Genomic DNA, 22,069 nt, shown 5'->3' on the forward strand with positions numbered 1-22,069 from the left:
GGGGGTCTCAGAACATACCCCTTGTGGATAATGGGGGACGACCACTCAGTTTTCTTTCTTGGTTAAGTAGGTCACTTGCGCATACCACAAGTTCAATCCAAAGACTGGTCTCCCTCTCCAAGGTGAGGGGGAAAGAAGGATGGAGAACGAGCCTTATCCTGAAGCCATCACCAGTTCTAACATTCCACATCATTGAGAATATCGGATTTAGTCATCTTCAGGTAGGCAGGCAATGAAGACAGCGGGCCAAGGCAGTTGGATGACTGGGTTGGAACCGAAAGGAGAGCACGGTGTAGCCAGGTAACAGAATGCTCCAGAGCATTTTCAAGAGGGCTAGATGGGTACTGATTTAAGAGGGAGGCCCTTAGACATGAGTATTTGGGGTTCCTGGAGGGGTGAATGTAGAGAAAGAGGAAACAGAACAGAAGTTGGAAACATCCCGAAACGAAGCTTTGGGATGGATGGCAGCAAACATTCTTCTGGAGGCATCAGTTTAAAATACATGGCATTGTGATATCCCTTCTGATGTCAGGTAATATTCATCTTCTTGATTCAACTCCTGGTCTTCTGTGGAACTGGCTTGAAGTTCCTTCCATGGTTGCCACAGCTGCCCCAGTGACCCTAGTGAGTCCTTAGTACTGACCTTGATGTCCCTTGAACAGACAGCCGCACAGGTAGAAAACAAACCATATCCTCAGAGTCTTCGAAATCCAAAAATGCAGAATTTCAGTTGTTTTTGATGCCATTTAAACTCATTTATATAATTTAAGATTCTTGTCATATGCAATTATGCCATTTTTATACATGAGAGAGGTCATTAGTTAGGATCAACTAAATCCACTAGAAACAGACCTGAGACTGTGTCTTCAGGGTCCTGAGTCCGAGCTGAGGTCTACCATAATCATATCACTTACACCAGTTCTAACTGAAGTGTCCACACTACTTGTAACTTGGAATTTCAATTCTCTGCAGAGCCCAGTAGACTCTGGACCACATAGAGGCCCCTTGTGTGTGCTGATGGTTTAGTAAAGATTATTGTTTATTTAATCCAGTACATTTGGAAATTTAAGTATGTTCTGGTCACAGACAAAGCATGCATTGTAAGGTTTTTTTGTTTTTTTTTTTTTTTTTCGAGAATAAAAATGACAGCAAAAATTCTAACTGAATAAGCTTTGGGGTAAGAAAGTATTTTCAAAAAACATTATTTACCTCTCATTTTGGAGGTTTCCTTAGCCTGACCATTGGCAATGTATCATGAGAATAGGAAGACATTTGGTTGATACTATCTAAAAATCACATGAATTAAAACTAAATGCTATTTATGGGGCTCCTGGGTGGCTCAGTGGGTTAAACCTCTGCCTTCGGCTCAGGTCATGATCTCAGGGTCTTGGGATCGAGTTCCGCATCGGGCTCTCTGCTCAGTGGGGAGCCTGTTCCCCACCCCCGCCTGCCTCTCTGCCTACTTGTGATCTCTGCCTGTCAAATAAATAAATAAAATCTTTTAAAAAACAGAAACAAAAACAAAAAACTGAATGCTATTTAAAAATATTCCAGAATTAGCATGCAAATAAAGAGCCTTGCCTTGGTAAATTACGAATTATCAAGAGAGAGTAGTTTCAGGAGGCCGAAGTGATAAACCAAGCCAATATATGAGAGAAATTATATCCATAGTTATTTTAAAAATATAGGAAAGTGTTATAAATGGTACTGTTTCTATAAAGAATGCAATATTCATTATCTAGAAATTGTCTATAATAACCTCTATATTGTATCATTTCATCTATTTTTTCCAATGAGAATAGATAAATACACCAACTGTGTAGTTGGTAGGCTTTTTTCCTATTACCATAAGTAAAAGAAATCAGGGGACTCTGTGAGAATGGACTATATGATGTGTGAATTCATGTATGCTATCTTATAAGGAGTTATTTGTATATGAAATCTTGTGGACATAAGACTGAAAATGTATACCTTATCAGCAAAGAAAAAAAAAAAAAAAACAGCTTTAAACCCTAGTGCCCTTCACTTCAAATTTCTGGCTGATAAATAAGCCTTTTACAACCCATGCTATTTTTAAACAACTGGGAATTTCTATGACTCTGTATGTTTAGATAATATTAACTCCTTAGCTGGCCATCCTGAGGCATTTTCCACACAATACTTCACTTTTTCCGTCTGTATTTTTTCTCATCTAGCTTTTCCAGAAATGTTACTCCTATTTCGGTCACATGGTCACCTTTTAGTCTGTCTTGCAAGAATGTAACATCAGCAGCCAAAGGAACCTAAGAAAGGGGAAAAAAACCAGGCCTGTGTCATTTAGGTTTAAGAAAAAAAACTCTCTAAAAAAAAAAAAAAAAAGAAAAGAAAAAAACTCTCTAAATTTTTCTCTATTTTCAGCTTTATTCATCCAGTAAGGGGCTGACTTTCCTTATGGAATGACAGAAAAGATCTGGCTGTGTGGATGAAGGGCCCTTTCCTGCGTGTCCTCCAGGGATGATCCGGCTGTTTGTCAGCTTTGTGGTGTGAGTCTGCAAAGAGAAGGGTGGGCCAGGCCAGGCCAGGCCAGGCCCAACCCAGACGTTTCCAGCCCAGAGATAGGGGCCCACTCCAGCACAGCTGAATTATGGGTGAATCTCAAGAAGAACACAAATTCCTAACTCAAAGATAGCCTTGACCCAATGTGCCTTGTCAAGCAGAACTTCAAGGATAAATGGATTCTTTTTTTTTTTTTTTAAAGATTATTTATTTATTTATTTGACAGAGAAAGATCACAAGTAGGCAGAGAGGCAGGCAGAGAGAGAGAGAGGGAAGCAGGCTCCCCGATGAGCAGAGAGCCCGATGCGGAACTCGATCCCAGGACCCTGAGATCATGACCTGAGCTGAAGGCAGCGGCTTAACCCACCCAGGTGCCCCAAGGATAAATGGATTCTTAAACAATTTCTTTCCAACTGACTTGCATTCAGTCATTCTTTTATCAGCTAAATAACAGAATTACTTGTCCTAACAACACTGAGCAATCACTTAGGGCTTTGAGAGCTTTGAAAAAGCCTCAACTAAATAATTACAAACATAAAATTAAAGATTGAAATTACAGAGATGAATATTTGACGGCCAACCTTTCTTTTCCACTGTAAAGCATTTCCTACTTCCCATACATGGAAGTAATCCCACAGGGCTTACTTCTCTATTTATTAAAATGTATTCACATAAGAGCAGCATGTTGCTGACCTACTATCCTCAGCAGAATGTCCATTCAGCTATTTTAAGTCACTGGGATAAATAAGTTAACCCAGCAAAAGTACCTGGTTGGTAAAAGCAGATAATAAGTGATAAAGCCTGAGTCTAGTCAGCATTTGAAATATAGAAGCTTTATTCACCCTCATTCCCCCTGCCCCATGAGATCTTTTTTCTCTTTGTCAAAATTTAACAGAAGCTCAAGTAAGATAAATCAGGAGGCTACGCTGACGCTATTTGGATGTGTGTTTGAGGCCACATGAAGTCTCATACCTGTTTGTCCTATAGTGCTAGAATCAAGTGTTATCCATGAAACCTGGAGAATTCTTTATCCTATTTTTGCCTTTGTTTTATGGTTTATCTCTTTGCTTATAAACTCTCAGAATATTTCCCTTCCCCTTTTTTGATTACTGGATTATAAGGCAAACCTAAACATTTGGTCAGAGAGAAGCGTGGAAGATCCGTGTGACTAATACATTATTTCAATTGTTTTACTCTTTTGGATTCCCTGTTATTATATCCTTCCTCTAATTATCACCAATAATTGAAAATTACACGAATGCCTCATTATTGGGTAGGTCAACGCGTGTCGAGTCTTTGGCTACTCTCTGGTCCCACCACGTTCAATAGCTAAACTTGGAGAAAAACGAGATTGTGGACTCTTACCTCTTTCTGAACTGCCCTTGCCTGGACAGTCTTGACAGATTGCCTTCTTCTTCCTCCACTTTCCCAAACCAGCTTTTACTGAGGTCCTTCCTGATGTTTCCATCCCTACGTGTGTTGACTATCTGTCAGGTCTTCTTTACTTCGCGTCTCCACTGTCCTTGCTCTTGTGGATCGCTCCCTCTTGAGAGCCTCTCCTCCTTTGTTTCTGACTCCGCCCCGTCCTAGTGTTTTCCCATCTCTGCTTCTTCCTTCTTGGTATCCTTTGCCGCCTTTGTATTCTCTGTCCAACTTACGGATTCCATGTTATTGCTTCCTAGGTCTCCACCTGTGACTCCTTTCCCTTCTTCCTCTACACACCGTGACGCATCTTTTGACAGTTCCGATGCCTCTTTGCTCCACATCTCTCTGTGGCTTTCAGACATGTGCAACAACTGCTTATTGGATATCGTCACTTGCCTGTGTGTGAGACACCTCAACGCCAGAACGCCCAAGCTGAACTCCTCATGTCTTCTCTCCTAACCCCCACTGTACCTCTCCTTGCTTTGCTCAGAACCCGGAATAATTCCTGACTCTTTTTCCCAATCTTGTCTCTTTCAGTGAACTGATAACCTAGTCTTCAGTCGGATTACTAATCTCCTTAATGTTGTTCAAATTGGTCTTTCCCGTCCGCTCCTATTGTCAGGACTTTAATCTGGTTTTTCTTGAGGTCACCATCACAGCTCCCCACCTGCCCCCTTCTTCCCTCCAGCTTCGTACCCTCCTATATGCTTTCAATTTGCCGACAAAGGAATGAAATTCCTAAACCGCAAATTTCAAAATATCATTCCCTGTTTACCAACCTATAATGGGTCTCTGCTGTGTTCGTCACAGAAGTCTAAATTTCTAAGCTTGGGTCATATGAAGGCCCCCTACCACTTTTCAAAAATCAGGCCTCTGTAAAGAAGTGAAACTTCCTTTTTCACGACAATATCTCCCTCAATCTACCCATACTGACTGGAGATTCTCTCCTATGTCACCCGAACTGACTCATTCAAGTGCCTTCTTCTTGAATGAAACTTTCTTCTTGTGCTTTTGGACATGCTCTTCCTTTTACTGGGAATATGATTTTCCCCTCACCCAAAGGCCTTGCTTCGCCTAACTCCTCTTTATCCTTCATGAGCCAGCCCAGACTTTCTCTAGGAAGTCGTCTCTGCCCCACCACCCAGCCCAACCCAGCTCCTCACATAGCCATTATCCACACTTCTTTACACATCTGACTTCTCTACTGGACAGAAACTCTTGAAGGGCGGTGACTATGTCTAACTCATCCTGTATGCCCAGTGCCTTTGAACAGATGCTGATCACTGCCTTTGTTAAGCCAATGAATAATCCAGGTGTGGAAGCCAGCCTCCCAAACAGACTCCAACAATCTTGCCTCCTGTTACTCACACCCGCAGGTAATGCCCTCCCACACTGCACCGGGGAAGACAGCACCTGTTGTGACTGGATCTACCTAGGTGCGTATGGGGCAAGGAATTTCCTGAGGCCTCTAGCCAACAGCCAGCCAGGCACTGAGGCCATGTAAGCAGCATGGAGGTGGTTTCTCTTAGCCTGGATCAAGTCTTCACCATGGCGGCCCTGACCAAGGGCTGGACTACATGGGGATTAAGCTCTGAAAGGCTCCTAGAGCTACAGGCTCTTAGCAAAACCCTTTCCAGATTTCAGCTTCTTAGAAACTGTGTGAGATAATAAGTGTTTGTTGTTTTCAGCAGTTGTATTTTTTTGAGGGGGGGTCATTTGTTACACAGCACTGGCTAACAAATAAACTTGGCCCAATGAAATACGTACTTAAACCATTTCCATGGCACTTCTGATAATCCCACAGAGTAAATGGCAGTAGCACAGAAAGGATGACCCAGCGGGGAGCTCCTCCACAGACTCCACCAGCGGATTCTTGTCTAGGATCAGGGAAAATGCAATCCTGCTTAAGTTGTTGCATGTCACACTTGGTGTAATCCCCAAGTACATCTTAAAGGCGACCTCATAAAGAGGAAAAAACAATTCTACAAAACTTGGTCTAGAACAAATATCTATTAGCTGAGCACCCAAATATTCTGTTCCAGGTGGGACAGCACGATGGTTAAGCAGGTGGAGTTTATAGTTGGGAAGTCTGGGCTTATACTCAGCTTTGAAATGTACTGACCCTGTGACCTGTACACGTCTTAAATCCTTTCATTTTTATGGAATATCCTAAGGGACCCGTTTTCTGTCGAAACAATATGCTTTATGAATCAGAGTTAAGCATTATTTCTCAAAAAATCATTTTCAAAAATAAATATCGTTCAGGAGGGTAAGAAATTAAAATATTAGTCATCGTTAGGGTTGAGGGTAAGGGTGGACGTGAGGTCAAGGGCAGAGGTACTAATCGAGAGGTTGCTACGAGCTCCTGATCGTAGGATCTCCCTTCTCATTTTGTCTTTCATTCAAACTCAAATGTTCCCTAAACTTTTCCATCTAAATTTCAAATAGCCCAAATCCTAAAATTTGACTCAAATCTCTGACAGTCGTCAGTTGAAGAGGATGCAAAATGAATCTTCCAGATCTTAAGGCAAAGCAGCAGGTCTTAAGCAGTGAGGGGGAAAAGCCATCATGAAACTCCCCGCCTAGAGACGTGCTTTGGCTCCCAGTGAACTGGCTGAAACTTCGTTCTGCTCATGTTGATTCCTCTGGCTGGAAAGTTCCTGGACTGTTATTGCTGTGATTGAGAATCCGAGCCGCGTGAAAATAATAGAAAATGGAAGCATTGCCCTTTGAGTCTACTCCGAGTCTCTGTCTCGGCCCAGGTTCCACAGCGTGAAATCCACCAGTAGGAGGCATTATCTGGACACAGTTGGGAAACGGTCATTCCTGGGGAATGACATTGTTTCCTTATCTGGCTGAATTCAGTCTGAGAAGGAGGCATGTTTGTTTCTAAGGAAGAAAGAGCTCCACCCCTGGCCACTGCCGCAGCTGCTCCCCAGATAAATAAGCAAAGCCTTTTCCCTTGGTATGCCTTCAGCATGGATGCTTTTCAAGGGATTCTAAAATTCTTCTTCAACCAGAAAACTGTTATTGGCTACAGCTTCATGGCTCTGCTGACCCTGGGGAGTGAGCGTCTCTTTTCGCTGGTGGCTTTTAAGTGTCCCTGCAGCACTGAGAACTTGGTCTATGGGCTGGTTTTCCTGTTTGCTCCTGCTTGGGTGTTGCTGATTCTGGGATTCTTTCTGAGCAGCAAGTTTTGGAGGCTCTTCACAGGCTGCTGTGTGAATCCCAGGAAAATCTTCGCCAAAGGCCACAGCTGCCGCTTTGTCTGTGTCCTCGGCCAGATCGCTCTGAGTTCATTGGTGGCTCCGACGATGTGGCTTTCTGTGGCTCTGCTCAATGGGACGTTTTATGAATGTGCCATGAGCGGGACCAAAAGTTCCAGACTCCTGGGACTGATCTGCAAGGGCAAACCCCAAGAGTGCTGGGATGAACTTCACAAAGTCTCCTGTGGCAAAACCAGCATGACTCCCGCGGACAACGAAGAAGTGAAGCTGTCCCTTCAAACCCAGTCTCAGGTAAGGAAGGACAGACTCTCCTCTCTCTCCCAGCAGGAGCTTGAAGGCTTCTCTCTTCTCTCGGGGACTCCTTCCAGGCAGAGCTGAGTCTGAATCCTGCTAGAGCATTTTGAGGTGAAAGAAAAATTGGAACACAGTGCAGCATGAAGACAATCTCAGGAAAAGCCTGTTAGGGGTTGGTGGTTTGGTAAAATTGCTGATGGGATGGTCTTTCCTATTTCCAAAAAGAAAATATCTTCTGGGTTATGCATATGTAAATCCTTAAGTGCTTTTAGAACAATCTCTCCGGGTTGACTTGGTACATAATGCATGACACTAACTCATAACTGAGTGTTAATGACAGAGCTGTAATTAGAAATCACTGCCTCCTATCAATTATTTGTTTTCAAACTGGTTTCTTAGAAAAACACGTGCAGATAGCACTCATCTATTAAAATAGAGCTGAACCAAATGTTTTTCAAAGAGGCATGTAATATAATTAGTGTAGAGATCCCCTCAAATGATTTCTGGCGACTGTTATCTCTGTGTATAAATATTGTTAAGATTGAGAAAAATGTCCTGTGTTTCATGGGCGTTGGCAGTCTTTAAATAGCCGTTAGTCAAAAGGGACCGTATTCTCTAGGGAGGTTCCGTCCTCTGCTCTTTCTACCCACTACAGCTGAAAATGTTCTTACATTACTTGAGCAGCTCAAGTAATGCTTTATTTGGGACACTGTTTTGTTGAACAGAGGGAAACCGTAGTTCTACCTAACTGGACACCAGGAAGTAGCTTGTCATACTTCCAGGTACCTGTGCACAAATCCAGATGGGACGCCTTCCCTGGCCTCAGGAAAAGACTGAGTTCCTCCTCGTGAGTCGTGAGTCGTGGGGTTACATTCCCCAAACCACAACAGCTGATCAGAGTAGATAAACAGACCCACAATTTGTCAGATGCCATTTGTTTCAGAAAAAAAAAGTGCACTGAAAGGAGTATAATTTTTTACTTTTTCAACAAGGACTCGCTTTTTCAACAACCCATCTGGGCAGTCTGGTTTTAAAATCAGACTTTCTAAAGCTGGTCAGCAGAAGAGTCACACCGTACTTTTTACACGAACAGATAAGCTTAAAAATGCCCCCCAGACAAAAGCTTTTGTTTAATGCATAAAGCACATCCGAGATAAACACATGCCAGGATCCCAAACGTCTTCCTTCTTCTGTTCAAGGAAGGTATTAATTCCGAATGTTATGATACAATGAGTGATTTATGATTTATGTCCTCGGGCACCGGACTCTATTCAGTCAGTGCCAGGTCCAAACACTTATCACCGTGTGAGCTTTTCTTCTCTAAACACAGGCAGAAGGAAATCATGCACATCCTGTCATCGCTTAGCCCGGGCACACCACCTGTTTACTTTTCAGCAGAATGAGAAGGACCTGGGGCTGATTTCTAGGGGAGGATGCGTGTGGGATGGGGACAAGGGGAGCGGTGCCAACGGCAGGTGCTGACCGCAGTGGTTCAGCCAAGGAAGGAGTGACAAACAGTCCAGATCAATAGTGGGGTGTGTGGGTGGGGGTGGAAAAAGTGCCCCATCCGTGGCTGGGCCAAGGAAACAAGAAATCCAGCTGGGCAGCTCTCTATTTTAAGCAAGTCGAGAGGACTAGTGGTCAGAGGTTGGTCTTCGAGTTGGCCAGCTTGGGGTTTGAATCCTGAGTTCACCATTTACCACTCTGCGACCCCAAGCTCATGGTTTGACCCCTCTGAGCCCCTGTTTCCTCACAGTTGGGGCGAATAACACCTACCTTGGGAGGTTGCTGGAAGGTGTGGAGATGATGGACATACATGGGCGGAAAGCTGCTGGCACACAGTCCGAGTTCTAAATGAATGAGCAAACTGCCAGGGTTTGAGAGAGGGAAGTCATGCAGAATGGAACATGCTGGGGCAGGAGCGTCCACCACGTCTAGCCGGAGTCTCCGTACTGTGCACTGGGGACGAACAAGAGGGCTCAGGGCTCAGCCCTCAGGTGAGAGCTCGGTGACGCTGAGATCAGACCGAGATCTGTGGCCCGTCAAATAGTATAACTCGAGCAGAACTGGCTCGGATACCGAGGTGAGATGGCCTGCTGGCCCACAGGAGGCCCAGCTGTGTAAAAAGAGGAAGGTAGAAGAGACGGGGGAAGACCCCAAGTGATTCCAGGTAACTATGGGACTTTCACACGACAGGAGCGGTGCCTCATTCATAAATCATGTCACAAAGAACCATGAGTTCAGAAACGCTTTTACGTAAACATCAGTATGTTTGAAAAATAGCAGCACGTGATACCAGCTAACGCTTCCTGAATGTGTATGTGTGTCCGCATTGTCTTATTTTAATCCCCCCAATTCTCCTCTGAGGTGGGGGAACCACCATTTTACAATGGAGGACATGAGAACACCCGTTGTGGGGGAAGATGGAGATTGAAACCCACCTCGTGCCCGGTCCGGAGTTGGTGCTCGCTGGAGTCTGGGGCCTTCACAATGGCAACACCGTGTGAGGCAGCGGGTGGGAACTCCGGATTTAAAGCATCAGGGCTTGTGGGTAGTTCTGTTAGGGTCTGAATGGGTTCATTTGCAGATTATTGCTTCTGTTTTCAAATAGGCCCATTTGCTGAGAAATACCAAGAGTCACTTAATGAAAATGTCAAGAGAGACTGTGAAAGGGCTCTGTTAGTTGGGAGATTAATAGGAGATTAATTCCAATTGTGACAAATAGAATTAAGAATAGTAAGAAAGTTTAGAAGGTCAGATGAGCTATTTAGAGTTCCGCTCTTAAAGTTCAGGGGGGAAAAAAGCCATTTGAACCAGTTTGTATTCAGAAAGGAATTTTTTTTCCCCCAATTACCAAAATTCAGAACCAATTATGCTGAAGGTTTAGAATGACTCTAATTTTTTTTTTTCCCTTGGCTTTTTTGAGGCCTTTCAATTCTTTTAGCTTCAATTTCCCCACTGTATTATGTCTCTCTCACTTTTATCATGGACGGTCACTCATGGGATTTCTCTCAGAGAGGATCTGTTTTTCTCTGCAAACAATGTAATATGGAAAAATCAGTCACTAGCCATGAACATGTACTTACCAATGCTGACAGCTCCGGGCCGAGGAAATGCTCATTTCCTCCTCCAAAGCCCGTATTCACTCATGCATGGAATTCTTTCCTTCAACAATTAATACTCTTTCGGGGGGTGCTTTAGCTGATTCTTGGATAATTTATATTTTTGCTCTTTCCCATTTGTCTGCCTTCTGGTTATTTCTTTGCATACCAGCCGTGGTGGGTCGGATGAATGATAGGGATTAGGTAAACCCGCACATTCCTTAAAGTTTTCATTAAACAAGAAAAACACGAATATGAAGGGTTTCCACTGAGATAACGGTAATGACTGCGGTCTTAACTGGGTCCTACGCTGACGGGTAGCCCCATCGGTGCCCCCTGGGAAGTGGCTGTGCCTTTGCACGTCCTCAGTATCTTTCTTTCTTAGATTCTAGGTTGGTTCATCATTTGTTCGGCATCTTTCTTCTCTCTGCTCACCACTTGTTGCGCTCGCTGCCGATCTAAAGTTAGCTACCTTCAGCTGAATTTTTGGAAGACGTATGCACAAAAGGAGAAGGAGCAGTTGGAAAATACATTCCTGGAGTACGCCAACAAGCTGAGTGAGAGAAACGTGAAATGCTTTTTTGAAAAAAAGAGGCCAGATGTCTTCCCCATGCCCACCTTTGCAGCCTGGGAGGCGGCTTCCAAGCTCCATTCTTTCCACCAAAGCCAGCAGCATTACAGCACCCTGCATAGGGTGGTGGAGGACGGCCTGGACCTTGGCCCTGAGGACGATGAGACCACAATGGTGCTTGTGGGTACTGCCCACAGCGTGTAGCGCATCCACGGCCGCGGACTCGTGGCGTTCAGCGGTACACTCATTCTGACATTTTTGCTGCATCAGTAGTGACCACTGTGTCTCTGTGTTTTCTCACGGTATTTCCTTGAGGACAAGAACCCGAAGGGAAGAGATATGCAGCTCCCAAGGGCAGGCAGTGGCTGGATGTGCTGAAACGGATGCAGTGTGTGTGGTCAAGGATGGTGAGGAAGGTGCTCTTCCACTGATGTGACTTAGGGTTCAGTGGCTTCAGGTTCTTCTGTTTTTTTTTTTTTTTTTTTTTTAAATAGATTTTGTTTATTCCTTTGGGAGAGAAAGAGAGAGCATGCATGCAGTGGGGGCGGGGGGCAGAGGGAGAGAGGGAGAAGTAGACTCTCCATTGAGCGGGGAGCCCAATGATGACTCGGGGCTTGATCCCAGGATGTGAGGATCATGACCTGGGCCAAAGGCAGATGCTTCATGGACGGAGCCACCCAGGCATCTCCAGTGGCTTCAAGTTCTAAGATTTTATGTTTTGACAGCGGGACTCATGCCAGAAGTTTGGCCACTTTATGTAAATATTGGTTGTGGCATCTGGGGGTAAAAGTGGTAACGTGGGACTAAGTACAAGACTCTTAACAGACAGCCGTAGACAGTGGGATCTGCGGTGTAGTCAGAGGAAATCCTTGTCCTGCAAATCTATTCTACTGCCTTTCAGGGACATATGAAATTCTACCATTTGGAATTCATTTCCTTGGAATCTGAAGTCAGCAGTTCTCAAGAATAACACATTGAAAGTATATGATGCCTAAAATTCAGAGCTTTTCACATGATTCCACTGTGCACTGAAAGTATGTTTCTACAGGCAGGGCCGTATTATGGCTTTTGGGGGCCCTAGGCACTTCTGCCTTCATAGACCCCTTTCTACATTAAAACATGCACACACATTTATGAATGTGTTAATATAAAGACAAGTATATTTATAGTATATACTAAAACATTTTTCAACCCAAAAGTTCATTTATTTTCTTCTGATTTTAAAAGAAATTAAAAACACTTTCACGAGCCCCTACAAGTATCACGGGCTCTAGGCATAGTACCTGCTATGACGAATGGGTCAGTCGGCCCTGACCAGGTGTTTGGGGAAACTGTCAAGGCAGTGCTAGTGTAGAACTGTTCTGCAGTTTTATGTTTATCAGAAATAATGCAAATTTTGTGTATTCTATTATGTAATATACCCATGTTAGCTTAAATATAGATGTATACACATATGTATAGACATATACATATATGTATGGGGGTCCAAGGTTATATGTATATATACATATATGTATAGCTTAAATCTATACATGTTTACTAACATATACATTAGTTTAAATCTATACATATATATGTATTTAATATATGTATATATTATATATATGTATATGTTTATATTTAAGTTCCCCCCATATCTCTTAGCAGAACTAATGTGTAAGGAAGAGACACTATATCTTACGCTATGGCTCACACCTTATATCACAAAGAGTCCTGGCCCCCTAGATGGTGAATCCGGGGAACAAACCTTTGTGACCATGGACCTTACCCCCAGTTGAAGAAAAGACCCTAAAGGTATTAAGACCCAGAATATATCCTTGGGAACTTAGAGCAGGCTCAGGGGTGTGTGTGTGTGTGTGTGTGTGTGTGTGTGTGTGTTTAGGTGGGACAGTGGAAGGTGGAGGATGGAAAGTAGCAATCTATTTGATGTATTACTTGGATTTTAAACATGGTGTATGATTAATATTTAACAAGTGGCTCTTTAAAAAATCTCGATTTGAACTGTTTGCCAATTTCTATGGCACAGATTTAAGTTACCCCCTTGAGATCACTGAAAGTAGAGTGAGGAAGAGATGCCAACCACAGGCTCCCTTGAGCCTTTCAAAGAAGCCCATAAAGCTAGCTTTTTTTTTTTTTTTTTCCCCATTTACATTGATTCTAACCAACCAACTTCACTGCATCTTTGGTGCATCTGGGTTTCACTTTAATAAAACCTAACCATGGTAACACAGCTCATTGGATCCAGTGGAAAGATGGAGTCTCTTATCCTTCTCCCCTCGAATCTGGCCTTCCTCAACCAACAGCATCTGGCAGAGTGAAGCCAGACTGTGCAAGTGTTGCAGCTTGTGCCTTGTCGCTGGCAATGCTCGGCCTGGCAGAAGCCAGCCGCCATCCAAGAAGTCCAATTACCCTGAAAGCTCCAAGTTCTGAAGAAGGCCAAACTAACCAGGAAAGCGAGACAGAGAGAGAGAGGAGCCTGGTCAGCCCAGCTGTCCCAGTCATTCTAGCTTAGATGCCAGATGCATCAGTGAAGAAGTCATCCCAGCCAGCCTCAGTAGACATGACCTAGAGAAGAACCAGAGAACCCAACCAACATCCAGAACAAAGATCACAGGTCTTTGGTCCTAATGGAGCCCTTCCAGCCATCCAGACTTTTGAGCTGCTCCTTTGGAGGCTGCAGACATTGCAGGGCACTGCCTTTGTGTCTTGCCTAAATCCCTGATGCAGGAAATTGTGAGCTCAAATAAATGTTGGTTGTTTTAAACCACCAAATTTGGGGACACCAGGAATCAATAGATAGCCTAAACCTAATTCAGGAAAATCAGAATTTATTAAGGGAGAGAAAGTGGAGGCAAATCAAAATTAGACATAGGTTTATACAAAGATTCTCTTCATGCATAAGCTTTTCCCTAATTTGTTCATCTAGGTTCCATTTAACAGTATATCCTCAATGGCACAATTTAACAGACCCCAGATAGGTGTCTCTCCAAAACTGTTCCACCAAAGCCTGAGATTAATTTCTAGTTACTTCTGGCTAAATTTGTTGTGAGAGGAACACACTTCTGTGGGTTAAATTCTGTTTCAAATAAACATACCACTGAGAGAAGTAACATATGATTTGTCGTGAATACCTAGAACAAAACGGGAGCAGAGGGGACAGGTTGAACTGGCCTTGAGTGAACTAGAAACAGATTCTTCCTCTAGTCTCGCTCCTCCAAGTGTTGTCTCAGACCATCAGCACCATGAGGGAGGTGGCCAGCTGGGCAGAATCAGACCCTATCCCAGACCTGTTGAATCAAGTCTTCACTCTGACAGGATCTTAGGTGATTCCTACACAACTTAAATTTTAGAAACACTAGAGCTGTGGTTCTCAAACTTTTAGCTCATGTCAGAATCCTCCAGAGGATTTGTTAACATGGAGATTGCTGAGACCAGAGTGTCTGATTTGGTAGGTCTGGGGTAAGGCAAGAGAATTTGTAACCAAGTTCTCAGTGGTGGCTCATGCTCTTGGCCCACAGACCACACCTTGAGAGCTGCTCAAAAGCACAAAGAAGCCATGCTGCGGAAGGCAGGCTAGACGAGATTCAGAATCTTGGGTCTCACCCCAGACCTCCTGAATTAGACACCTCGGTTATGATGTTATCAACCTGTCTGGGAACAGGGGATGCCCTCCCATTTCTTTTCCATGTATTCAAAGCTACCCTTTGTCCTTCAGAAATAGTTTCAAGTTTTCCCTCACACAAGTTTTGTAACTTTTCTGTATTTCTAGGCATTCTTCTTTTCTGCTCTAGTCCACGGTTTCTTTTTCCCATGATATCTTCTAAGTTGTGCTTAGTTGAGTACATGAAAAAGCTATTTCTTTATGCATATCATGATTTGATTCTTTTTTTTTTTAAAGATTTTATTTATTATTGGACAGAGAGAGAGATCACAAGGAGGCAGAGAGGCAGGCAGAGAGAGAGGAGGAAGCAGGCTCCCCGCTGAGCAAAGCGCCCGATGCAGGGCTCGATCCCAGCACCTTGGGATCATGACCTGAGCCGAAGGCAGAGGCTTAATCCACTGAGCCACCCAGGCGCCCCTCATGATTTGATTCTTTGTAGAGCTCTTCAGAATTAGAAAATAACCATTGTGCTACCCCTACGGACATAATGGACCTACACAAGAAATAGCTAATTCTCAGCTCCTAGGGGAAAGCACAGTGGGATGCGGCCCACACCACTTGAAGCCACTCGTGTTTTTTAGCGTCGCTAAAAATGGAACAGCCAGAGGTTCTGTGCCTCCCTATGTTGCACAGTGAGAGAGCAAGTCCCCAGGATCACCTGTCAAATGTGTCCTGAAAAACTCGGTCTGAATCAAATCGAGTATTAAGACCCAATTACTGCTTTGTAGGAGATACAGGCCAAAGGGAACAAGTTAATGAGGAAGCGACCAAGTAAACTTACGATACAGGACATTCTGTGTGACACATGACACAGTCTTCTATAGACAGATGGCATGTAAAAGGGGGAAAAAAAGAGAAAGGAGAGACATAACAGAAGCAGTGCATGAGCCATGTGTGTGAACTGTTTCACACAGCCAGCTCTAACAGGATAGCGTTGCGATATTTAGGGGAAGATGAATGAGTATTAAATGGGTGTTAGATGATTTCATGGAATTATTTATAATAATATTATAAATTAAACACATGTATAGAAAATATATACCATGTTATGTATAATAGTAGCACGGTGGTTTATATTTTTTAAAAAGTCCCTTCCAGTTACAGACGCATATTGTTTCTGTGTAAATTAACGTATTATTTAGAATTTCTTTAAGGAGGCCTGAGTGGCTCAGTCCGTTAAACATCTGCCTTCAGCTCAGGACACGATCTCAGGGTCCTGGGATCAGAGTCCCACATGAGGATCTTCGCTAAAGTGGGAGTCTGCTTCTCCCTCTGCCCCTTCCCCTACTTGTGCGCTCTCTCCCTCTCTCTCTCTCTTTCAAATAAATAGATAAAATCTTAAAGAAAAGGAATTTTCTTTATAATATTTCAGCACAGAGGTGCCTGGGTGGCTCAGGCCATTAAGCATGAGGTCCTGGGATCAAGCCCCAAGTTGGGCTCCCTGCTCAGTGAGGAGTCTGCTTCTCCCTTGGCCCCTCCCCCTCACTTGCGTGTGCATGCGCGTGCTCTCTCTCTCTCTCTTTCTTTGATATAAAGAAATAAAATCTTAAAAAAATAAAATATTTCGGGGCACCTGGGTGGCTTCAGTGGGTTAAAGCCTCTGCCTTTGGCTCAGGTCATGATCTCAGGGTCGTGGGATCGAGCCCTGCATTGGGCTCTCTGCTCAGCAACGAGCCTGCTTCCTCCTCTCTCTCTCTCTGCCTGCCTCTCTGCCTGCTTGTGATCTCTGCCTGTCAAGTAAATAAAGAAAATCTTAAAAAAATAAAATAAAATATTTCAGCACAAAAAAGGGTAGCTGAAAGAAGGAGAAATGGCAAAAGATGGATACTTATTGAAGGCGGATAGGTAGTACATGGGATTTATAAAGGGTTCTCTTTACATTTGTGTTTGAAAATTTTCATAAGAGTTATGCGATGAAATAAATGGTATGCTCACCTCAGGTCTTCTGCTGAAGTGTTGTTAGTCAACTTCTGCTTACCTGGTTGGATCCTCTAGTATCATTCTCAGCAAAGGTTCTCAGGAATACTATTCCCTGAATTCTTAGTCACATGTTGGCGTGTTCTTTACTTGAAGGACAGCTTAGCTGGTTCACACTTTCTCTACTTGAGTATGTTTTAGCTGTTAGTCCATTTTCTTTTGTTACTGGACGTTTCTGAGGAAAAATCCAATGCCATCCCTATTTATTTCTAATATGATGTTTTTGCCTGTATTTTCACTTTCTTTTTTTTTTTAAAGATTTTATAATTTATTTGAGAGAGAGAGTGCAAGAGAACATGAGCGGGAGTGGGGGAGTAGGGGGAGGGGCAAAGGGAGAAGGAGAAGCAGACTAACCCCGAGTGCTAGGCCCTATCCCAGGACCTTGAGACCCAGTGTGTCAAGGCAGGCACACTTAACTGACTGAGCCACCCAGGCAACCTGTAGTTTCACATCTTCAAAGTCTTTAAAGTCCAATAGTGTTACTAGATTGGCCTTCAGGTAGGTCTCTTGCATCAGCTTTCCCTGCTCCAAGTTATATTCTTTCATTGTGGAGAAACATTTTCTCTTGTTTTAAGAAACTGGGATTTGTAAATTTCCTCTTCCTCTTTTTGTTGCATCATATGATTTGCAAGAAACTTCATGGTTTTGGATTCAGAACTAAGCCACTGCTGTGCTCTTACTGGAATTTCATTAATTTAAAAATTTTTAAAAACTAAATTAATCTCGTGGTCTTGATTCTTATTTCATTGATTCCTACCCTCTCCCTTCCCTCTGCCTGCCTCTAGAACCAGAAGAGTCACCACTTTTTGACATTTGTAGCCCCTGACCTATGAGGTAAATAGCAAAGAGTAGGGGACCCACATATGGACCTCGTCTATGGTAGCTGCAAGGGTGAAGACTTCCCTCTGTGTGTGGTTGTGGTCTTGATTGTTACCATATATTTAACCCAATCCCATCATTGCCCGAAGTTCCCAAGGGAGCCTAGACTGCCTTGAGGTGCTGATGAAAGAAAGGATCTGGCTCTGGTTCTAATCATTATAGCTGTGGTTTCTGACTAAACCTTAATGAAGCCCAAAATGTGTCTTGGGACACAGCGAGATTTTCAGAGAGTCAAGAGAACAAGCTGAACTACGGAAGCTAGAGCCTGAGCATGGAGGGAAGCCCCAGAAAGAAGCCTTCACGCAAGAGATTTAGTGGGGCTTTGCACTGACACCTATTTGAGTAGGATTTTGATCAAGAGCATTGACTTAGTTTAATCCCTTTCAGAATTGGAACATATTTATTACACATATAAAATGTCCTATTTGAGTCTGGAAGGAAATCTATTTTTAGGCAGCTTCAATAATATTTTCTTTTTCTTTTTCTTTTTTTTTTTAAGATTTTATTTATTATTTATTTGACAGAGAGAGAGAGAGAGCACAGAGGGAGAAGCCACCCCCCACCCCCAATATGGGACTTGATCCCAGGACCCTGAGGTCATGACCTGAGCAGAAGGCAGATGCTTAACAGAATGAGGCCCCCCTCAAATAATATTTTCACTGTTCAGTTGGTTAAGGTTGAGTTACGCAGAAAGAACACTTAGCAGCTGTAAGAGAGATCACATTCTAAATTTTGCTCTTCCACTAAAGAGGGAAGGCAGAATTAATGTTTATTGACGACCTATTATGCGACAGATACTTTACATCTGGTTTATATTTAAAATTTCTCAAACATACTGGGGAGGAGGGATTATTGTTTCTATTTTTACAAAGAACACTGAAGTTCAAACAGGTCAAGGTTAAGCTGCAGGTAAGAGAATAGAACCTAAATGTGAATCTGGGTTCGTCTGATCTCTTAACTTCCACCCCAAGAATGTTGTCTCATGTTGGCGTCTTCTCAAGTCATTATTTAACTTTTAACAACATGTTTCCTTGTTGTTAAAATCTGAGTGTTGGATGAGGACATCTCTGAGTTTCAACTCTGTTGTCCTAAATCTTACATCAGTAGCACATGAATTCCATCATGGGCTTCTTGGGGTACCCCTGGGAATTAATGTCCAGCTCGAAGGTTCCTGGCCCCTTTCCCATTTGGCACATCTTTTCCACCTTGGGTTTCTAAATTATTTGCAATAGTTGTGCTCAATCTATGCTTCCAGTTCCCTGTATCAATAAAGTCAACTTCCTAATATTTCCTTTGATAAAAATTATACTTGCTAGAGAAGGGATTTCAGCACTGGGAAGTTCACAAAAGATCTGGAGTAGTCTCTATACTTTAATTTTTATATCGTTCGAGCCCATCTTTCTGTCTGTGCATATGACAAACCACCTTTTTACGATTTTAGATTTCTGGACCCTACAGCCACACTCATGCTAGAGAAAAATCTTTAACAGTTTTACATTGTAATGAAAACCGAGATGAAAATGGGAGGAAATGAATTAATTATTTTGCCTAATCACATTCTCTAGATCATCTCCAGGAATAGGATTAAGTAAGAAAACTATGAACTCTGGTGATATGAGTAATTCTGCTTAAGAATGATACCTCAAGGGGCACCTGGGTGGCTCAGTGAGTTAAGTGTCTGCTTTCAGCTCAGGTCATGATCTCAGGGTCCTGGGATCAGGCTCTCTGCTCAGCAGGGAGCCTCCCCCCCGCCCCCGCCCTGCCTGCCTCTCTGCCTAATTGTGATCTCTGTCTGTCAAATAAATAAATAAAATCTTAAAAAAAAAAAAAAGAATGATACCTCAAAATAAATACATCTCTGGGCAGAGTACATAACCCATGAAATAGCTTCTAGTTGCACTATAACAACATTTTATTCCTATATATATATTTAAAGATCTTATTTATTTGAGAGGGAGAGAGAAAGAAAGAGAGAGCACGAGACAGGAAGAGGGTCAGAGGGAGACGCAGACCCCATGCTGAGCAGGGAGCCCAATGTGGGACTGGATTCTGGGACTCCAGGATCATGACCTGAGCCGAAGGCAGTCACTTAACCAACTGAGCCCTATTCCTAGATTTTAATATGAATGGATGTGCGTCAGCATTAATAATGATTGCTGTTGGTATCAACAGAACAAGGTTCTTTCTCCCAGGGTTTTTGTTCTGTTTTGTTTTGTTTTCTGGCATTTGAATTGCGGGAGGAAACATGAGGAAAAGTAATTAGTGTTTAAAAAAACTTGTTTCCCTAAACACCTGGCTAACTATGAGTGGGTCTCACTGACCCTGTATAGGAAATAAGCAGTTAAAAAAAAAAATATATATATATATATATTTTAACTGCATATATATATGTTAACTGCATATATATATTTTTTAACTGCATATATATATATGTGTGTGTGTATATATATATATATATATATATATATATATATATAGTAATGAACCTGTGTTTGATCATTCTCCACCTACTCTGGGGTGATGTCCTAGAAGACCCAGCTTCTCTTCCTACCTCCATCCCAAGGGGTAAGCTAGTCATCCCAGCCGCCACTGGTGGGGTGGGCTTTGTTTCAATCAAGACTGTCCCTTTTTTTTTTCCAATGACACTGTATTTTATTTGAAACACTTAAAGAGACAAAAGGAGAGGCAGCTCTGGAGGGACTGGGACTGAGAGTCTGGAGAGGAGCAGCCTTCACGTGGTGCCCCTGCCTTTCCAGCAATCACCCGAAGCACCAACCCAGGAACACAGTTTGCAAACTTTTGCTTTAAGGCAGAAGGGGCCCACTAAGATCGCTTGGGAGTATTTTATTTTATTTTAAAAGATTTTATTTATTTATTTGACAGAGATCACAAGTAGGCAGAGAGTAGGCAGAGAGAGAGAGAGAGAGAGAAGGAAGCAGGCTCTCCCAGGACATTGGGATCATGACCTGAGCTGAAGGCAGAGGCTTAACCCACTGAGCCACCAGGCGACCATGCTTGGGAGCATTTTAAAAGTTGTGATGCCTGCGTCTTATTTCCAGAGACCATCACTCAGCTTGGCAAACTCAGCCTGGGCATCTGGTGGTTTTTTTTTTTTTTTTTTTTTAAAGCTCTAAGTGGTTCTATGGAACAGTAAGAATTGAGAACCATTACCCTGGAGCATCACGGAGAGGTCAGGGCGAGTTTGAACAAAATCTTCCGACAGGCATTAAGAATACTGAGCAGGGAGGCCCCAGAGTGTCTGTCTTCCTGATGTGTCTCTGAACCCTTAGGCCCAGATGTACCTCTTGAGCCTTTGGGCTTTGATTCTCCCAGAGTATTCCCTCGGCCGTATTCATCTCCTGGGAAGGATGCTCCCAACCTTATTGCTGTTTTCAATGCACACACTTCGGTTTGTCTTTAAATCAGGCTCTCATGAATTTCAACCATATGAGTTAAGAGATAGAAATACAGCTGAGACTCTCCAACGGGAAGTTAGCACAGCTCAGATTTTCATATCTGGCATATCTGGAGCATTGAGGCATCCTTGGTAATGGCGCCAAGGAGATAAGATGCCTAGAAAAAGCCAGATGTGCCAGGACACCTGATGATACGCAGAAAACTGGAACATGGACCTGTGTAGGAAAGCGGTGGGACGAGTTGCAGAATGTACTGACAACTGAACCTTGAGAGACACTTTTCGGAGACTAAAGGGAAAATAATATGACACAAGTGTTGTCCTAATAAAAGCTTACGGGGTAATTTTCCCCCAGGTGCTTCGCTTCGATTTGGGAGCTCTGCCGTGAGTAACTGGTGTGCACTGCTGGGTGAGGCCCAAACAGTCGGCAGAGTCCCCAGACCTCGTGGTCCCCAGACCGTGCGTGCACACGCTTTCCCACAGAAGAAATCTTCCTACGCTCTCGTCTCTCACCCCTCCCAGAGGTACAAAGGGGAATAGATCAAGTGTGTGTGGGTGCTTATAGCGCTTGCCTACGCAGTGGGGGGGATTAAGCCTAAAAGGTTATATTCCTTGAAACAAGTTTCTTACTTTTAATAATCCATCTGCTATATTTCTGGCCCCAAGGAGAAGATTTCTGAATATACTCGATGAGTTCTTTTTGCTGTTAATATTCATCATTTTTTAAATACGGAGAATTTTAGGACTATAAAGATTTTTCTTTCCATTTAGTTTTTTCCACTGCCTTCTTCCCTGCTCAGAAATGTGACTAAATAGGAAAATGGCCTGACATTCAGTGAGCTGTGTGGCTGGGCTTCTCTGGAATGCTGTGTGGTGCTGGGCCGTGACTTGCATGGAATTCGATCCCTGTTTACCAAGGGCTCCCATTTATTTTAATATCATCTGTTGGAAAAGTGGAAAAAGTAAAGCAATTCAATAGGCCCT

The 22,069-nt window shown here is 43.2% G+C and overlaps 2 protein-coding genes across 2 annotated transcripts; one reads left to right on the top strand and one right to left on the bottom strand.

Annotated features, from left to right (window-relative positions):
* Positions 1-2,162: 2,162 nt before the first annotated feature.
* Positions 2,163-5,916, bottom strand: TRAPPC3L (trafficking protein particle complex subunit 3L). The gene is made up of 2 exons (XM_059399280.1): positions 5,734-5,916; positions 2,163-2,282 (listed from the first exon to the last, which is right to left on the bottom strand). The coding sequence occupies exons 1-2, from the start codon at positions 5,905-5,907 to the stop codon at positions 2,163-2,165; spliced, it is 294 nt and encodes a 97-aa protein (XP_059255263.1). The 5' UTR covers positions 5,908-5,916.
* Positions 5,917-6,908: 992 nt separating this feature from the next.
* CALHM5 (calcium homeostasis modulator family member 5) lies at positions 6,909-12,650 on the top strand. The gene is made up of 2 exons (XM_059399281.1): positions 6,909-7,478; positions 10,968-12,650. Exons 1-2 carry the CDS (start codon positions 6,939-6,941, stop codon positions 11,355-11,357), a joined length of 930 nt encoding a protein of 309 aa, XP_059255264.1. The 5' UTR covers positions 6,909-6,938; the 3' UTR covers positions 11,358-12,650.
* The last annotated feature ends 9,419 nt before the right edge of the window (positions 12,651-22,069 follow it).

The sequence above is a fragment of the Mustela nigripes genome, chromosome 5, assembly GCF_022355385.1.
Source record: "Mustela nigripes isolate SB6536 chromosome 5, MUSNIG.SB6536, whole genome shotgun sequence".
NCBI classification, from domain to species: domain Eukaryota; kingdom Metazoa; phylum Chordata; class Mammalia; order Carnivora; family Mustelidae; genus Mustela; species Mustela nigripes.

Excerpts from the sequence above, each read along its gene's own strand:
- TRAPPC3L (XM_059399280.1), bottom strand. The coding sequence starts at position 5,907 with ATGTACTTGGGGATTACACCAAGTGTGACATGCAACAACTTAAGCAGG. Across the intron at positions 2,283-5,733 it reads TCAGAAGTGCCATGGAAATG|GTTCCTTTGGCTGCTGATGT; the intron begins GTTTAAGTACGT and ends CCCCTTTCTTAG.
- CALHM5 (XM_059399281.1), top strand. The coding sequence starts at position 6,939 with ATGGATGCTTTTCAAGGGATTCTAAAATTCTTCTTCAACCAGAAAACT. Across the intron at positions 7,479-10,967 it reads CCCTTCAAACCCAGTCTCAG|ATTCTAGGTTGGTTCATCAT; the intron begins GTAAGGAAGGAC and ends TTTCTTTCTTAG.